This window comes from the organism of the source record quoted next, unplaced genomic scaffold, assembly GCF_019419815.1.
Source record: "Pyrus x bretschneideri cultivar Hongxiangsu unplaced genomic scaffold, Pyrus_bretschneideri_v1 Contig27, whole genome shotgun sequence".
Classification (NCBI taxonomy): Eukaryota; Viridiplantae; Streptophyta; class Magnoliopsida; order Rosales; family Rosaceae; genus Pyrus; species Pyrus x bretschneideri.
The window spans coordinates 1673443-1693395 of record NW_025999579.1 but is presented as its reverse complement, the minus strand read 5'-3'; the positions used below and the strand labels follow the sequence as shown (position 1 = coordinate 1693395).

Here is a 19953-nt window from a genome sequence, read left to right as displayed (position 1 = left end):
TATTATAAATACATGCATCCCATAATTGTTGGGGTATGCAATTGAAGTGAAACACTAAGTTAGTAAGTTTTACAAGAAGACTATCATTGTTCAAAACATAAATCAACGAAGATAGGGACCGATCAATCCAAACTGAATCACTCATCTCCGGAAAACCAATGGACGCAAGCTCATGCGCCGCAGTTACTTTCTTAGTGAGTGAGTAATTTACTGCTAATCCTGGCAACAAAGGTTAAACATCGCTTTCCATGTTCATCACACTTTCTCCTTTCCCAGAGACTCAGTGCCATACAAAGTCCAGAACCGGATATTTTCCACAGAATGATTCTCATACGACGTGTCGTTAATTAACACCATCAGAAAATCGAAGGCAGTGCCGCAGTGGTCACGGACCACACAACATGTGTACATGCCACACATCTCAACTTCTTGTCTTTTGTGGCACAAACACTCAGACTTTTAGAGAGAGAGAGAGAGAGAGAGAGAGTGTGTGTGTGTGAGAGAGGAGAGAGAGGCTCATGGCTGCCATCTGCGGTCGAGTCCATCTTTCGCCAAATCATGGATTCAATCTCAACAAATCAGGTACTTTTTGTTTCTTAGCTCTTCCAAATTTGAGCAAAATTTCAGTTTAGGCACTAATTCTGTAATTTCCGTCAAGTTTGCATCCATTTGTGGAGATTGTTAAAACTATTTTATGCATTTTCTCTGGCACAAATTTTGTATTTTTTGTCCTCTAAATTTTGAACTCTTTAACATTAAGAAAATTTCCATGCACATGGTGTTGCGGAGGCGTTATCTCAAGTCAATCACGTATTGTCATATATGAAAGTTAAAATATGTGATAACGCGGGATAGACTTGAAGTACCAACGATCGATGTGGTATCACTGCCATAGATAAGTTTTTCTCTTTTACATTCCTATGTTTCTGGGTAAACATGCTTGGGTTGTTGGTTAACTCAAGGTTTTATTATTGATCATGTAGCAGGTGATAAACATTGTTTTCATAGACAAAGTCCAAATCGGAGCATCTTGATGACAGCATCGGCCACCAGGCTTGGCACAGGTGGTGGGGTGTTAGACAAGCCAACCATAGAGAAAACAACTCCTAGGCGTGACTCTGAGTTTGACGTGAGATAAATAAAGTAGAAATTTATGCTGTGTTTAGACGAGAGATTTTAAAGTTATACAGAACTTATACTAAACTTCTTCAAAATGCACTACAAAAGTTAGAAGATTTGAAATGACTATATGCAATATATTATAGGCTGGACTGAACTGTCTCCCCTTGACAGGGTTGTACCACGGACGACTAGTGTCGGAACGAGTAGACGACGATGATTATGAGGACGTGTGACTGTGAGTGTCTTACGATTTCTGAGGGATTTGAATTGGATTTGCCTGTCTTCTCAAATTGTTGACTTTTTTACTTCCAAATTCCTGTTGCTTATGAAAACTTTGGCGCCACTCTTACAGGCTGGTTTTATTGGGAAAATGAACTTTACACACTTAATTTCTGTTTATTTTTTAACCTTGATTTTACTCTTCATTCTTAATAATTTTGGATTGCAATGAATCTTGTGAACAGGATTCAGTTCCTTAATTAGAGCATTGATAGGAGCGTGTTAGTAATGTGTTGTGGCTTATTTTTTCTAAGGGGTACGGCAAAGAGAGAAAGAGAGGTATTAACGGCTTGAGGAATTCTTTGTGTATTATTTTTCATGCTTTGTGCCGTTAATTATAGTAAACAAAAAAGGGTTTATTGACTTCCAATTAATAAAATCATGCTCGAATAGAATCTTCTAATATCCTAAGTACAATGTACTAGTAATTTATATAATCATATATACATTGTAATCAATGTCACAACAATTTTGCCTATTTAAGAATGATATATGAAATTTAGAATAATTAGGATCTTATTAATAACATCACATAATCACCGGTCATCAGCTACAAATCTCCTTCTCCTCGCACTTACGGGCAGTCCACCTTTCATTATGAGAGTCAAGGATAACATATGCTTAGGACACGTATCCTTATCCTGTACGTCGATTACAAACCTCTCCATCACCGATGCCGCAATCCACTTCATTTGAATACAAGGTTCTAAAAAACGCTAGGCGCTAATCGGGCGGTGGGCTAGCGCTTAGCGCCTAGGCGACTAGGCGGGGTCTAGGCAGGGTCTAGGCGGCCTAGGCAGATTTAGGTAAATTTCTTGTATATCTTGTAAATAAGTGCATATTGACACTTACAAAAAATTATACTTGTATGAAATTCATGGATAGGATAATAAAAGAATGATAAAATACAAAAAGAGTATCCAACAAGTCCAAAATTTAAAAACACATTAAGCATATATGTCATATAACCATAGTAAGGAGTATCGTAGGATGACAAATGTACAACAAGTTCACAATTTTCAACCACTTAGACTTAGATAGGATTTATTTTATTTTATTTTTTAATTTCATTAAAAAAAAAATGCCTAGCTCCGCATTGCACCGCCTAGCCCGCCTAGTTGGCCACCTAGAGCCCATCCGATTTTTCCCACCAATTCTCAAGAAAATGCCTTGGCTCACCATCGCCCAACACTTAGGCCGTTTATGCAGTTTTTTAGAACATTGTTTGAATATACGCCAAATCCTTCCCCAGAAACATCCTTGGCCTGGAATGAAATATCGGATACCGGAAAACACTCTCCTGCCGACACGTGCCGTCCTCAGTCAGCCACCACTTCGAAAAATACTCGCAGCAGTTAGTCCCCAATGTCCTCTCCATCTACCCCATCGCGTAAGCATGGTACGTCACGAACCACCCCTTCCCCACGGCTGTCCTGTCCGGCAAGACATCGTCGTTTAGACATGCCTTCGTGTCGACCGGTACGGGAGGGTACAGCCGCATCGCCTCTGAAATCGCCGCGTGCAAATAGTGCATGTCTCGGAGCTCGTCCAAATCATAAACATCGCCGATACTTTTCCCGTTTCGGACCCGAATCATTTCGAGCTCATTTAAAATGGCACGCTCGACGTGAGGTCTGGACGACACGAGCCAGAAGAACCACGTCAGAGTCGATGAGGTCGTGTCTCGGCCGGCGAGAATGATGCTTATCACGATGTCTCGGAGAAAATCCGGCGAGTTGTTGTTTTCGGTAATACCAATAAACAAGGACAACAAATCGTGACGATCGTCCGACCGTTCGTCGCTAATTCTCGACTTTATTATCTTATCCGCGAAGTTATGAACGGTCGAGATTGATTCTTTTAACCTCCACTCTAATCCAACGTTGAAAAACATCTTTATCTTTTGCATAAACCAAAACGCATACAAAAATCTCCCGGAGATAAGTGTGGCCGCTTCTTCAAATGCCTGCATGAACCGATCAGGATTCGGATTGGAATCGAAATTGGTGGACTCAGATTTTCTACCGCTGTCGCTTCCGAGACAATTTGGGTCTACATTAAAAGCCAACTTGCAAACGTTGTCGAAAGCAAAACGTTCCAAAACATCTTGCAAGTCCAAACGATGTCATGTTTTAGCGGCTGTGTCCAGAGATGGAATTAACCTTAACTCTATCTCAACCCTAACGCTTTCTAAAGGAGATGTCAAAATGTCCACATAAGTTATAACAATTAAAAAAATGGCAGCCATTAATTGTTTCCAACCGAAATGTCAAATCCTATGTAGCATGACATGGAATGGTAGCAAAGGGAGTAGTTGTCAAATTTGACAGCTGTGACGACCTATCTAGGAATTTACGGAACAGAAGGGTATTTTGGTAACTTCATTGAGATTGGGCTAAATTGGTGCGTTTTGGGTCTTAAATTATGTGCCATTTAGGGCCCATTTCCTTTTTGGTCCCCCCGGCTCTCTCTATTTCTTCCTTCCCTTTCTCGTGACAAACCTCATAGCTCTCTCTACTTATTGTGCTCTTTCCTCTCCAGCGATTCACATACACACACACACACATGCAACGAACTACGACAACACCACCACCATCACCCTCAGGTCTTTCCCATCTTGACCCTGGACCAACAAGACGCCTTCTTCTCCTTCTCCCTCATGGAACAATGTCACTAGAACTGTTCAAATTGAACTCCAACGAGCTCCAACATAGTTCGTGGTATCTCCGACCATGAACACCTTGGAAAGACCTTCCCCAGTTTCTAACAAGATTGTCGTGCCTTGCAGACCATTTTCCAACCAACTCCTACCACCTCTCGACCTGTCACTGGTACGAATCTCTTCCTTATTCCTTAGGCTTCATTTTGGTATATTGCATGACGTGTTTTGGTTGAGTTTCAGGGTTGAATAGAGCTTGGGAAGCTTCAGCTTTCTTCTCCGTCAAACCTGCCTGAAACCGGGTCAACCCCGACTCGGTAACCCAAAACCCGTACCCCAATCTGAGCCCAAACCCTTGGGTCGGGCTACCAGGCTTTAACCGCAATCTGAATCCGTTTATGACATCTGTTTCTTGAAATTCAATTGTTATGATAAAGTTTTATTAATTGGTACCTTTATGTACTTAGGTGCAATTGTGTATGGCATTCCCGTCCTCTCTTGTTTGCATGGCTCTTCAACGGTGAAGTATCTGTGAACAGACCCCTTCTAAAATGCATGATTTTACTACTAGAAATGTATACATGAAAGCATGATTTGTTGGTTATGTTTTATGAAACGTTTATGAGTAAATTGGATTTACACTTTATGATATATTATGCTTTATCAACTTTACATTCGTTGTGGTATATATGATTGATGACTATATACCTACTTATGAACGTGATTTTACGATACGACGTTTTAGTTACTGATCTCCAATTTGAGATAGATAGATAGATATATATATATATTAGAAATATTATGTTAATGTTTTTATGTGCTTATTTAGAGGTTACTCATAATGTCTTGCCTATGGGCAAATGGTCCTGCCTACGGGCGAATGAAATCATTAATTGGCTTCGGTCGGGTGATGTAGGGCCTACAAGCAAATGATACTCCCTATGACCGAATGATATTTATATTGGCTTCAACAAGGCATAGGTTGGTGGCTTCGACTGAAAGATACTTATATATGGCTTCGGCTGGGCATAGGTTGGTGGCTTCAGTCGAAAGATAGTTATATATTGCCTACGGACGGTAGATGTAGTGCCTTCAGGTGAATGAAGATTTATCTATATATATGTTTATATATACACACACATACACACACACACACACACACACACACCCTTGTGCTACTACTATTAAGCACACTAAATATAATATATAATATATATTTTAAGAAGTTTTATGGCATGCTAGGGTTTTCGGAAAAACCTATTATGATATACGAGTTTTCTAAACCTAGAGGTTAGTATGTTAAAGTTTAACTGTTTTAATATTACTTATATATCAACTTGGTCGACTCATGTTTTGTTTTGTGCCCCCTCAGGACTTAGAATCGAGACGTACAATCCCTGCGTTAAGACACTCTCGCATTGGCATCTTCGAGTTCTCTCGATGTAGGACCCATCCCTTTTGTCCATTCAATTTTATATTATTGTTTTTTAGTGTCTCGGATTAGTTGTATGCTCCGAACACGTTCCACAATTGCATATTCATTATAATTAAATTTACAAGTTTTATTTATGTTAGGTATTTCTTTCTAGTCCTCATGCATTCTAATATGGCTTTGTCACCTTCGGGTGTTGGCCAACACATGAGTACTTTGGTATTTGGAGGATATCAGGATCAGGTGTGTCAACAACAGCTTCAAATAATTTTTAATTAATCATTAATGTCTTTTATTAATTTTTAATAGTTTAGTCATTTATTATAATAAATGTTATTGTTAAACGGTTGAATCTATTTGTATGCCGCGTCTTTATTTTTTTAATTTTAAATACACGATTCCTTTCAATTTAACATACAGTGCTTTCAAAACTTTATACATTGAATTATTTTGTTGGGTTATTTGTCACAATGAATTATTAAGAATTTTACCAGGAATTATTTTTATATGTAAAATTTTGGATAAATTACATAAAACTACCTCAACTATGAGTCGTACCACAATCTCATAACTCATCTTTTAAGCATTACAATGTTAGACCTTGTTTTATAAATTCATTGCAATGTCATACCTCATTTAACTTTTATGTTATTTTTTTGGATAAATTACACAAAACTACCTCAACTATGAGTTGAACCACAATCTCAAACCTTATGTTTTAAACATTGCAATGTCATATCTCAACTTATGAATTCGTAGCAATGTCAGACCTCCGTTAAATTTTCTATTAATTTAACTGTTAAATGATAATGTGGCAAAAGAAAGACCCACTTTTCCATCCAACTAAATTAAAAAATAATAATTAATTAATGTTTTCAACCCTTAAAACTAATTAAACAAAAAAACTCTCCCTTTCTTCTCTGTACCCGATTCTCTTCTCACCAGATTGAAGAGTGGCTCTATAGTGATCTGCTCTCCACAGGTGGCTGCCGAGATAATCACCACAACTCACCCTTCTTCCCTCTGAAGACCCACGTTACACAATCTCAGTTGATCAAAATCCCTTGTTCCGTTTCAGAATTTTATACCTTTCACCCCATTATCCCTAAATCTCTGAAACTTTAAACCAAATCAATGGCTCTCCAAACCCACCTTTCTTACACACCCCCAAAACCTAAGCAAACCCCAATCCGTTACCTTTTAATGGGATCCTCCATCTCCCTCCGCCTCCTCTCCCTAGCCGCCCTCGAAGAAGCCTCCTGAACGAGGTTAGCACAAGAACTTTTTAGCAAACTCATTTGAGTGGGGGCAGATAACACTTTAGGAAAACGATTTAAGTCATAGCTTAAAGTCATCTTTCAGATTATTCTCTATATTTCTACATTTACTCAACACCCGTCTATCATCGTAAGTGGACTGCTAACTTCTTGTTTGGCACCTAAGACTTGAGCAGGATGACAATCTCTCTGCCCAGATAACTCTCTTCCGTCATATAACATGATCTTCAGCTGTAAAAAAAATACCAGACAGATTTCAAAAAGCATGTTGGATGTATCGCGTCCTGTTGGAAGTTCAAATAAAAACGTTATTTCAACTTTGTGTGCTGCTAGCTTTTTTTTTACTCATGCTTCCTACACTTACCAAAATCAAATGCTTCTTTTGAGCTAGCCGAAAATGTGGTTGCAACCACTGGAATAATGGAGAGTGTGTGTGCAAAAGTCTAAAGCCACAGCGTGTGTTTTAAGGAGGAGGGTTCTCTCCCCTTTTAATCTCTCTTCTCTTCCATTCCTTCCTATTTGAACGGTTACTATTTAGCCACGTCAACATTTTATATTTATTTTTTTATAAAGACAATAAGACAAAAAATAATATATTTAAAAAAGGAAGGGAAATGGATGAGAATATGAGAAGAGAGAATCCTACTCCGTATTTTAAAGAGTGTAAAGACTTTTAAACATCTTCATTTATTTTGCATGTTATGTCGTTGTTTTGTATTGATTATTAAAAACCGCTTGTGTGGTTCTTTCTTTTCTGCACATACAAGTCAGTCTACCCCGTAAGGTCTAATCCCATTCCATCCACAAGGAATCAATTTGTAAACTCCTTTAATATATCAAAGTATTGTTATCATAGAAGCTTGCTGCTTCCTTTCTCATTTATCTTTCTGTCCAATTTCATTGAGAGTGAAAATGAAACGTGTGATAGAGTTATAAACTTATCATCCACATATTTATTCAGTTAGTTAACTTTCAACACCAACACGTCCATCAGTATCCGCGTGACCAACAATTATTATCCAAGGGAACAGCATCAGCAAGTCACGTCAGATTTGACAAGAACTTTTTGCACTCTTTCAATAAGCAGGGAAGCAACCCAACTTAATACGTCACTGTTAAAAGTACGTAGAGTAAATAATGACAATGTTGTATGGATGAACTCTGGGGCTTAAGAATATCGAACCCGAGGAGTGCTGTTGAAATCGCCGCGAAGGACAACAGGGGCATTACCCCATCTCTGCGAGAGGATTTTCACCCTCGATATGAGAAGGTGTACCTTGTTCATCAGTGTCAGGGAACAGACATTTTGCTTTATGCACAAGGAAATGAACATGAATGTAAAAGAAGGTACCTGGCCTAATTTTACTTCTCCTCGGGTTGGGTTATAAAGCACGTGGATGTTACCGATCACCAACTTTCTTGATTCCGCTTTTTGCATCTCAACTGTCTCCCCTTAACGGGGTTGTACCACGGGCGACTACTACTAGTGTCGAACGAGTAGACAACGATGATGAGGGGGAGGACGAGTCTTTGGGAGCGGTGGTGCAGCAAGAGCCTGTGGCCTTGCAGATAAAGGAGGAGGAGCGGCTGGCGGTGGCGGTAGTTGGTAAGGTTGTTGCGACGGACACATGCCCCCCCCAGAGCCAAGAGGAAGCATCGCAACGCATCGTAGAGGATGAGGTGGTGTTGCGCGGACATGTGAGTGTCTTACGATTTAAAGGGGTATTTGAATTGGATTTGCCTACCTTCTTAACTTCTTGACTTCCAAATCCCTATTGCTTATGAAAACTGTGGCGCCACTGTAATTATCTTATAGGCTGGTTTTATAGGAAAATGAATTTCACACACTTAATTGGTTATTTTTAACCTTGTCTTTACTCTTCATTCTTAATAATTCTGAATTGCAATGATGAATCATGTGAACGGGATTCAGTCTTAGAGCAGCGATGTTGTGGTTTATTGTCACGCCTCGTTCCCGACATACGTTCAGAATCGACATGTGACGTTATCAAGTATCCGTAAATCCAATAGACCCCACCTCCGGGATATGTACAAAGCATAATTCAAGAATCGAATTGCGTAGTAGTTTTCGTATAATTTATGGCTGTATCTAACCTTATTGTTAAACTGCCTACATACCCTAAATAGGGATCAAGTCATTTGTAGTTCGTCGATCGTTTCACTACACTTGAACATTCATCACATAAACCACCATGTCTCAACATAATACACAATTCAACACGTGCAGCATCTCAAGGAACAATTGACGAAGCGCAATAATAATCTATAGCCATATTGGTCAACAGTCTATCATAATCATAAAAATTACATCCAACAACATCCAATAATCACACCAAATAATAACACGTACAATACACTGAAATGCAGGGTTAGAGTGACACAGTTCAGCCGAAGCCTACATCTCTGAAGCTGAAAAAAAAATCCAAGGAACCAAGACACCAAAGGAATTTTGGACCACTTAACGGAATCCAAACCAAGATATGATTCCAGACCATCACTCAACGGAATCGCGAAGTATAAAGGATTCTGGATCATCACTCAACAGAATCCGAGTGAATACAATTCCAGACCATCACTCAACAGAATCACAGAGTACAATGCATGTAGAGCCACTCAATAAAATACAAGCTGGATACGATTATGGACCACCATTCAACGAAATCGCGGAATAGAAAGGATTCCAAACCATCACTCAACAAAATCCAAACTAGGATACGATTCCAGACCATCACTCAACAGAATCGCAGAGTACAATGCATAACGAACCACTCAATAAAATCTAAGGCAGGATACGATTTCGGACCATCACTCAACGGAATCCAGACAGAGCAGGGATTAGACCTTTAACCGGAACTCCAACGGATACCTAGTTCCGGATCACTCAACGGAACCGAGTGGAAGGCCAAGGGATATAACAATAGCTTGAAGAAACAATACAATAACCAAATACTCAATTTAGAAGGGCTGAATGAAACAAAAATTGAAATAAGGAAACAAGATGTGAAACAAGTGTCGAAGCAACAAACCCCATGACAATGGGTTAACGGTCCACTACTAGCCCTCATATTTCATCACATCAAGCCAATCATACAAATCAAACCACACATTCCATAACAAGTTCAATACACAGTCAAATCACATAAAATAAACAAGCATATCACCATATAATGCCATCATTACGTAAATCAAGGTGCACGTCATCACGATGAGCCCATCAAGCTCCATAAAATCTCAATCACACTCTAAGATCGACAACACGCTAGAAGAACTCATGCTAGAAGTCAACCATCAATCAAGGTCGAGAATAGGGTCCACAACCCTAGAAATCTAAATCGAAAGATCCGCCATTCAAATTTCCAATCTATAACTTCTGAAAGTCCACATTATGCTCATAAAACGATATACTAAATTCTCATTGCGATCCGACTGTCGGATCTCCACCAATTACTAGTATTAGATGATGGTTAACAATTAATATTACTAACTTAAAAAAAAATCCAATTCGGGAAGATCCGTAGTCAGATTCCTAATCCGTCAGCTCCAGCTATCCTTAAATATTATGTTTTATAACGCATTAAAGTTTGGTGACGATCCAACTGTCAGATCATTGATTCATATTTTGATCAAGTACATATCATGGTGAAATTAGGTTCAAACGATCAAATTAGGTCATACAAATATCAAATAAAAAATCAGGACATCAAATTGAACTTAGAAAAACATCGTCAGCCCACTGGCCACGCGCTAATGCGGGTGGCGGTTGGTAGCCTCAATTTACCGGAAAATTCAACTATTTTAAACAATTCTCAAATTTTACAGACAGGTAGAGTTCAATGAGAGGAACAACTTTCATACCTAGGTCCAATTCGGCCGGGAAACACCTGAAAACTCTCATGAACTGTCGGAAACCCTTAATTTGAGTGTTCTTGATTCGACTCCAAAACAGCTTCGCCACCCCCAAACTTGTTTGGGCTTTGTTCCTGGGTTCAAGAAGATGCTATTAGTGGTGAAGATCAAATGAAAATGTTTCAAAAATGATGGATCGAAGGCACGGGCCGTCGCACCCACATGTATGGTTTCCACAAATTCCAAGCCAATTTTCATCAACTTTGGGGTGGAAATGGTAAAAGGGAGGTTGGGTAGATATTTGGTAGAAGTGGTAGGCCATGAATCGCCGGAAGAATGGGTGAAAAAACCCGTTAAAAATTGTTCTCTACTCGGGTTGGGTCGTGGGTCTTCAAAGGGACCCAATTCCTTCCTTTTTCTCTTTTCCCCTCCCTTCTCTTGTTTCTGATTGGTCCTTCCCTTCCCTCATTTTTCCTCTCATAACTCTCATCTTTCTCTCTTTTTCATCTCAGCCATTCATCTCTCTCTTTTCTCTTCTTTTTCTTTCATCACAGCCACACACGTGGCACTCTCATCTTTCTCTCTTTTTCATCTCAGCTATCTATCTATCGCCTTTCTCTCATTTCTCTTCTTTTTCTAGAAGGAAGGTTAAATTACCAAAATGTCCTTAACTTTAAACGTTAATAACTCCTTCGTTATAGCTCCGTTTCATGAACGGTTTACGCCTACACGTTCTTGAGTTTAGGGGTGGGCACTTAAAACCCAAAACCGAAATCGAAAACGAATCAAATCGAACCGCACCGAACGGTTTGGTTTTACGGTTTTGAAACGATTTCGGTTTGGTTTTGGCTTTGGCTTTGGTTTTGGCTTTTGAAAATCGCAACATAGAAAACGGTTTGGTTTTGGTTTTGGCTTTTGAAAACCACACTGAAACCAAACCTCACCGTAAATATTAATAAATATTTAATTAAATGTTCATATTAGATTTCATGTTTTAATTGGTTGTTTATTAGAATCTATACACTTAGTATGGACTCAACCACACTAGAATATCATTATTCATCACTTTCTTTCGTTCATTAACTTGAAGGACCTTTGTTATTTTATACCATCACACACACATATATGTACAAGGGTGGACTAATCTTGTTATCAAGAGTCGTACAATGATCTAATGAAGTCCACTCATTTGAAGTATGATATCACATATTCTAGTATGAAAGTTTCACTCACTTTTAATGAATTCAAATTTATTCAACTTGTTTTATGATAAACATTGTAATGGACACCCTTTTATTGCACAAACATGTTTTAACATCACAACTGCATACAACATGCTAATTGTTAACATAACAAATGTCTTTTTCCTATTGCTATTGGGAAATGCTTATTAATATGTTAAATTGCAAATTGTACATTTTTTCTTAAAAACCAAACCGAAACCGTTTGAAACCGCACCGAACCGAACCAAACGGGTTGGTTTCATTTCGATTTTGACTTCAAAACCGCACCGAACCGAACTGCAAAAAATTTCGGTTTCAGTTTCAATTTCACTCAAAACTGCACCAAACCAAACCAAACCGTGCCCACCCCTACTTGAGATTGAGCTCTATTCGAAAATATAAATTGTGACCACGAAAGGTCTACGGATTTTAAATAATTAATTTCCAAACTTCAATTTCATAACTAGTTTAATAAAAATCTAAATTCAAATAAATTAATATAAATTCTCGAAAATAATATAAAATCTCAATAATACAAATATGTAGATTATAATAGTGAAATCCAGGAATGGGATTTCACATTTATTTTCTCTGAAGGGAACAATAAAGAGAGGAAGAGAGAGATGAACGACTTGAGGAATTCTCGGTGTACTATTTCTCATGTCTTGTCATAAGGTTTTTATCGAGGCTCATTGCATGCACCTTATCCTTAATAATTGTACATATTATATTACTTATCAATGAATATCATATTGTTTAAAAAAAAAAATTATAGTAACCAACCTAAGATTCCTTGCGTTTGAAGTAATACAATCAAAACATAGAAAATCATAAAGTATTTTAAATACAATCTACTAGTGATTCACGTAATCTTTCGCATCCCAGCCCTGGGCGGGACCACTTCCCGGGCCTGACTCCACCGTAGCACGATATTGTCCGCTTTGGGCCCCAACTACGCCCTCACGGTTTTGTTTTTGGGAACTCACACGAGAACTTCCCAATGGGTCACCCATCCTGTGAATGCTCTCGCGCGCTACTCGCTTAACTTCGGAGTTCCCATGGAACTCGAAGCCAGTGAGCTCCCAAAAGGCCTCGTGCTAGGTAAGGATGGGAATATACATTTAAGGATCACTCCCCTAAGCGATGTGGGATGTTACAATCCACCCCTCTTAGGGGCCCGACGTCCTCGTCGGCATACACTGACATACCCCGACCGAGATCAGGGCATGCTGGCCGTCACGTGGAAGTGACGTAGCCATGTGCACAGTGCGGAAGCTAAAAACAGTAATGTAAAAGTACGAATAATTTAAAAACTAGCATACAATAAGTGACAATATGAGTGCTAGCGTAAGTGAGACGCTGAATTCAGAGCATAAAGACTACAGCAGTCCAAAGAAAATGATACAACAATAGTGCACCCGAAGGTGACCCTACATCGGTGAGTGTCTGTCAGAAATGCCGAGACGCCCTCTGGGAAAACCACCGAAACCGCTAAGCTACTAGAACCTGGAGGGGCGCAAAACAAAGGCGTGAGTGGGCAAAAACAAAGCTCTTTGGAAACCATTTCATAATATATATTCTAACCCCTCGCCGTAAAACCTGTATACTTCCCAGAAAATAAACATATATACGTATGTATAAGTATGCCAATCATGCTCAATAATATGCCATGTCCAAGCCTCATAATGATATGCAAGTGCTCAGGTATAAATCACATCAATAGCATAACATCTGGCAGCCGGAGTCCCCTAAGTGACCTGTACGGCTGAATCTAGAGCTCAAATCTTAATCTCAATCACTAAACCTGCCCACGAGTCGGAACCACCTAAAGTGGTCTGTACGACAGGCCTGGGTGTAATACATATAAACGCTTTAGTGTTACGATCACGTGAAGGCTGTGCGAATAATCGCGGGTCACCTACGAGTCGGAACCACCTAAAGTGGTCTGTACAACAGGACTGTGCACCTAACTTGGATCCAAGCTGAGCGTGTGGTGCGGGAGGTGAACAACACGTGAAGGACTGTGCCCTACTCTGGGCGGGAGCACTAACACCGGGGGTGCAGGTTATGAGCTCTCTAAGTATCTCAAACCATTACTGAATATAAACATGAATACCACTTACCTGGCACTTACCTGTACGTCCACAGCACCAAATATGCATATATATATGTATGTCACTACTAATGCATGCAATGATGCATAAACGATAATAATATGGTGCATGGCATAAAACAATTAACTCTTTTTAAACAATTTCTGGGAAAATAAATGTATATAGGTATATACGGAAAACCAAAAGCCCACTCACTGGAATGTGGAAGGGTCGTAGCCCCCCTGCCTCGAGTGTGCACGCTCGTCCTCGGGATAGGAATCACCTATATGCGAATTAACTATAAAAACGTTAACTTTAAAGCACATAACCTTCCGTTCAAAATAACTTCTCATACATTGCTCAAAATGGACAAATGAATATACCAACGTGCTCTACGCAACCTCAGGATCACAACCATATTTTTAGAAAAAATTTCCTCCGCCGCCACGCGCCGGCCAAGGCACGGCCACACGCGCCGGCCACGCGCAGGCACGTGTGGCGCACATGGACGGCGTCAACTGACGCCGTGAGGAATATTCCGTTATTTCTAATAGATTCCGTCAACGGCGTCAGGAATATTCCGTCAGATCTGACGGAATATTCCGTCATCTTCCCCGATCACTCTCCGGTGCCGTCACCGGCGCCGGAAAACTGGAAAAACTTCAAATCGTGTTTTCTCGTTCGTTTCTCAACCAATTTTCATGATTCTTGAACCAAAATGAAGCTTAGACCTAGGAGAATCACGATAGACTACTTTTAAAGGCTAAAAACCACGCGATCATACTTGTCTTCAAACTCAAAAACCGGCCAACTTCGAACCAAGCTTTCCCGACGTCCAAATTTGTCCAACGAAGCACTCCGAGGCTCCTTGGGACCTCACAAAGACATCTACGAGCTTAAAAAGTCCAAAAACATGCTAGAATAAGTTTGCATGAATAGTGCTCAAATTGGAAAACCTCGAATCGACGTGAAAATGGAGGATTTCTCACCTGAAAATGGTATGGTTGCACTCGCACGAGCTTCACGAGTTCGAAGGTGTCCTTAGTTTCCTCGATCTGTGATGGTTTGAGGGGTTTGGTGTGTGTCCGTACGTTTTCAAATGGAAGAAGAAGGGATGGGGTTCTCGGGGAAAAACAGAGAGAGAGAGACAGGGAGAGACAGTGAGAGTGAGAGTGACAGTGTGTGTGTGTGGCCCAACACATGCCACACCACACAAAGCAACCAATAATGTAACGAAAACGAACTAGGGGCAAAAATGTCATTTCACACACACGTTTTCTATAATTTTGGGACGGGATGTCACATACACGCGACCAGGGTGAGGCTCTAATACCAAATTATCACATCCCGACCTGGGCCAGATCACTTCTTGAGCCTGCTCCACCACTGTAGCACAATATTGTCTGTTTTGGGCTTACCAGCACACCCTCACGGTTTTGTTTCTGGAAACTCACACGAGAACTTCCCAGTGGGTCACCTATCATGGGAGTGCTCTCACGCTCTACTCGCTTAACTTCGGAGTTCCGATGAAACTCGAAGCCAGTGAGCTCCCAAAAGGCCTTGTGCTAGGTAGGGATGGGAATATACATATAAGGATCACTTCCCTGGGCGATGTGGGATGTTACAATCCACCCCCCTTAGGGGCTCGACGTCCTCGTCGGCACACCACGACCAGGGTTAGGCTCTGATACCAAATTGTCACATCTCGATCCGGGCGGGACCACTTCCCGGGCTCGACTCCACTGTAGCACGATATTGTCCGCTTTGGGCCCCAACCACACCCTCACGATTTTGTTTTTGGGAACTCACACGAGAACTTCCCGATAGGTCACCCATCCTGGGAATGCTCTCGCGCGCTACTTGTTTAACTTCGGAGTTCCCATGGAACCCGAAGCTAGTGAGCTCCCAAAATGCCTCGTGCTAGGTAGGGATGAGAATATACATTTAAGGATCATTCCCCTAGGAGATGTGGGATGTTACATAATCTCATATATGTTATAAATAATATATATCACAACAAGTTTGCATATTTATGAATGATATATGAAATTTAGAAGCATTAAGATCTTATTAATTTTGTGTCATCAAACGACATCATATAATCACCGATTCACTGATCATCAGCTACAAATCTTCTTCTCCTAACGCTCACGGAGAGGCCACCTTTCATCCTGAGAGTCAATGACAACAGATGCTCCAGACACGTGTCCCTATCCTATACGACGATCACAAACCTCTCCATCACTGATGCCGCAATCGACTTCATCTGAATATACACGTAAGCATGGTACATCACGAACTACTCCTTCCCCACGGCTATCATGTCTGGCAAAACATTGTCACACCTTCATGTCGACCGGTACGGGAGGGTACAGCCACATCGCCTCTGAAATCGCCGCATGCAAATAGTGCATGTCTTAGAGCTCGTCCAAATCATAAACATCGTCGATATGTTTCCTATTTCATACCCGAATCATTTCCAGCTTATTTAAAATGGTGCGCTCCACGTGCGATCTGGACGACAGGAGCCAGAAAAACCACGTCAGAGCTGATGATGTCGTGTCTCAGCCGGCGAGAATGATGCTTATCATGATATCTCGAAGAAAATCCAGTGAGCTGTTTTCGGGAATACCAATAAACAAGGACAACAAATCATGACGATCCTCCAACCGTTCGTCGCTAATTCTCGACTTTATTATCTTATCTGCGAAGTTATGGATGGTCGAGATTGATTCTTTTAACCTCTGCTCTGATCTAATGTTCAAAAACGTCTTTATCTTTTGCATAAACTGAAACGCATACAAAAATCTCCTAGAGATAAGTGTGGCCGCTTCTTCAAATGCATGCATAAACTGATCCGAATTGGGAATCGAAATCGATGGACTCATATTTCCGCCACCACCGCTTCCGAGACAATTTGGGTCTACATTAAAAGCCAACTTGCAAATGTTGTCGAAAGCAAAACGCTCCAAAACATCTTGCAAGTCCAAACGACATCTTGTTTAGGCAGCTGTGTCTAGAGACGAAATTAACATCAACTCAATCTCAACCCTAACGTTTTCCATAATGAAGTTCCAAAGCGATTTCGTGTTGAAAGCATAGCTAGTGGTTTTCCTCTGAACCTTCCAGAGCTCGTCGTCGGAGTTGAAGATTCTACTGTCGAGAAAGTCTTGGATAAGAGACATGAACCTTTCGCCTTTCGGGTAGTTCTTGAAGTTGGTTTTCAGCATGTGTTCGACGTTGGCAGGGTTGGTGGTGATGACGCTGCAGATTTTTACCGGGCGGCTGAAGATGGCGGTGCTGGTGGGGCAGCTAGTGAGGATTTCGGTTGTCCATTCGAGGAACCGGTGGCGGTTTTTTAAGAATTCCGGTAGGGTTCCGAGAATCAGGTAGTTTTTGAAGCCAATGTGTTTGTATTTCTTCAACGAAGCGAAGAAGTGGTGGTAGATGTAGAAGGAGATGAGATAAGGAGGAGGAGAAAAGATTGCAGGGAGAAGAGCTCCATGGCTATCTGCCAATTTTGTTAGTGCCGAAGTGCGACGAGTGGATATATATGTCCTTAAAAATAAAAGGAAAGTCTGAGTATACCCCTTCAAATTCAATTTTCATTAACTAAAACTCACAATTGTAAAATTTTCTAATAAAAACCCAATGACTAGGCTTCAACTAAACAATATCCATAATTAAGTATGACTTGGCACAATTGGTATTTTTGGAGAGTAATGCTATTCATATCATATTTTTGTACCACATTTTCATACCACCTTATGTGACATTTGATGTGGACAGTCACATCATTTGAATTATTCAGATTTTTAAATTTAGTTCATTATTTAATAAAATAATAATTAAAAAAAACTAGTTAATTAAATGATAATTGTGGTACCATATCAGATGTCACCTAAGGTGGTATGGAAATGTGGTATAAAAACATGGTATGAATATCATTACTCATTTTTGGATGTCTAAATTACCCTTAATATCATTGACTTTGGGTCTATTACTTGTTATCTACATTTATTTTATATTATTTCATTCAATTAAACGTTTTGAAATGTTTATCCAAATTTGGAAAAGAAAACTTTTAGTGTCATTGTGACATCCCACATCGCTCAGGGGAGTGATCCTTAAATGTATATTCCCATCTCTACCTAGCACGAGGCCTTTTGGGAGCTCACTGGCTTCGGGTTCTATCGGAACTCCGAAGTTAAGCGAGAAGGGGGCTAGAGCAATCCCATGATGGGTGACCCACTGGGAAGTTGCTCGTGAGTTCCCAAAAACAAAACCGTGCGGGAATGGTAAGCCCAAAGCGGAGAATATCGTGCTACGGTGGTGGAGCGGGCCCGGGAAGTGGTTCCGCCCCGGGCCGGGATGTGACAATTGGTATCAGAGCCAATCCCTGGCCGAAAGTGTGCCGACGAGGACGTCGGGCCCCTAAGGGGGGTGGATTGTGATATCCCACATCGCCCAGGGGAGTGATCCTTAAATGTATATTCCCATCTCTACCTAGTACGAGGCCTTTTGGGAACTCACTGGCTTCGGGTTCTATCGGAACTCCAAAGTTAAGCGAGAAGGGGGTTAGAGCAATCCCATGATGGGTGACCCACTGGGAAGTTGCTCGTGAGTTCCCAAAATCAAAAACCGTGAGGGAATGGTAAGCCCAAAGCGGACAATATCGTGCTACGGTGGTGGAGCGGGCCCGGGAAGTGGTTCTGCCCCGGGCCGGGATGTGACAGTCATGATTTTGGTGCATATTAATAACAAAAATTACATGATATTAGAATTTTGATTCCTTTTATAGTTGTTTTCACATTTATGTAAAAATGAGCATTTTTTTTAGTAATGCTATTTATACTACATTTCTATACCACCTTAGGTGGCATCTGATGTGGATAGCCACATCATTTGAAAAATTTGCAAAACCCAAGGAAATGAAGGAGAAATACTCCTTGTATACCACAATCATTATTTAATTAACTAGTTTTTCTTAATTATTAGTTTATTAAATAATGAACTAAATTTAAAAATCTAATTAATTCAAATGATATGGCTATCCACATCAAATGCCACTAATTAATATGGTATGAAAATATGATACAAAAACATGGTATGAATAGCATTACTCTTTTTTTTTTCCTTTTCAAATAATTGTAACAGGTAAATTAGTATTTTTCACAAATATACAATTGTTATTTTATTCAAAATTACCAATATTTTACATATCTAAAATAATAATATAAGTTCCAGGTAAAATAATAATATATGTTCCAGGTAAAATAATACATGCAAAATAATTTATCTACAAAATAAATAAATAAATATTGTTTGATTCAAAAGCTAATTAAGTTATTTGCATACACATATATATAATAATATCAAAACGTGCCTAACATATGTAATAATACATGCAAAATAATTTACTTACATAATAAATGAATGTTGATTGATTGCAAAAAACACATAACAATAACAAATGTGCCTAGTATATGTAATAATACATGCAAAATAATTTACCTACAAAGATGTTTTTAGCCAATTGATTCAAAGTTAATTAATTAACTATATTCTACTTAAAAATATAGGTAATTTATTTCACACATATATAATAATAACAAAATGTGTCCAATGTATACATGCAAAATAATTTACCTACAATGACTGCCAAACAAATATAAGAAATGGAACAGATGATGATAAGACAAGTATAAAGTAGATACTTTTGTAATTTACCTACAAAATAAATGAATGTTGATTGATAGTAAACAACACATAGTAATAACAAATGTGCCTAGTATATGTAATAATACATGCAAAATTATTTACCTACAAAATAAAAGGATGTTTTTAGACAATTGATTCAAAGTTAATTAATTACCTATATTCTACTTAAAAATATAAGTAATTTATTTCACACATATATAATAACAACGAAATGTGCCTAATGTATACATGCAAAATAATTTACCTACAATGATTGTCAAACAAATATAAGAAATGGAAC

The 19953-nt window shown here is 39.5% G+C and overlaps 1 protein-coding gene, 1 long non-coding RNA gene and 1 pseudogene across 3 annotated transcripts; 1 reads left to right on the top strand and 2 right to left on the bottom strand.

The window, feature by feature from the left end:
* The first annotated feature begins 115 nt into the window (after nt 1-115).
* On the top strand, nt 116-1574 carry LOC125479022. Of its 2 annotated transcripts, none has more exons than XR_007259749.1 (3): nt 116-582; nt 987-1143; nt 1294-1574. It is a non-coding gene; the product is annotated as an uncharacterized LOC125479022 (long non-coding RNA). The 2 variants fall into 2 exon arrangements; XR_007259748.1 differs by having other exon boundaries at nt 269-582; nt 987-1129.
* A 363-nt stretch (nt 1575-1937) lies between these two features.
* Nucleotides 1938-3649, bottom strand: LOC103931675 (annotated as a pseudogene).
* Nucleotides 3650-16571: 12922 nt separating this feature from the next.
* Nucleotides 16572-17938, bottom strand: LOC125478966 (cytochrome P450 94B3-like). The gene is made up of 2 exons (XM_048587891.1): nt 17927-17938; nt 16572-17542 (listed from the first exon to the last, which is right to left on the bottom strand). Exons 1-2 carry the CDS (start codon nt 17936-17938, stop codon nt 16955-16957), a joined length of 600 nt encoding a protein of 199 aa, XP_048443848.1. The 3' UTR covers nt 16572-16954.
* Between the last annotated feature and the right edge of the window lie 2015 nt (nt 17939-19953).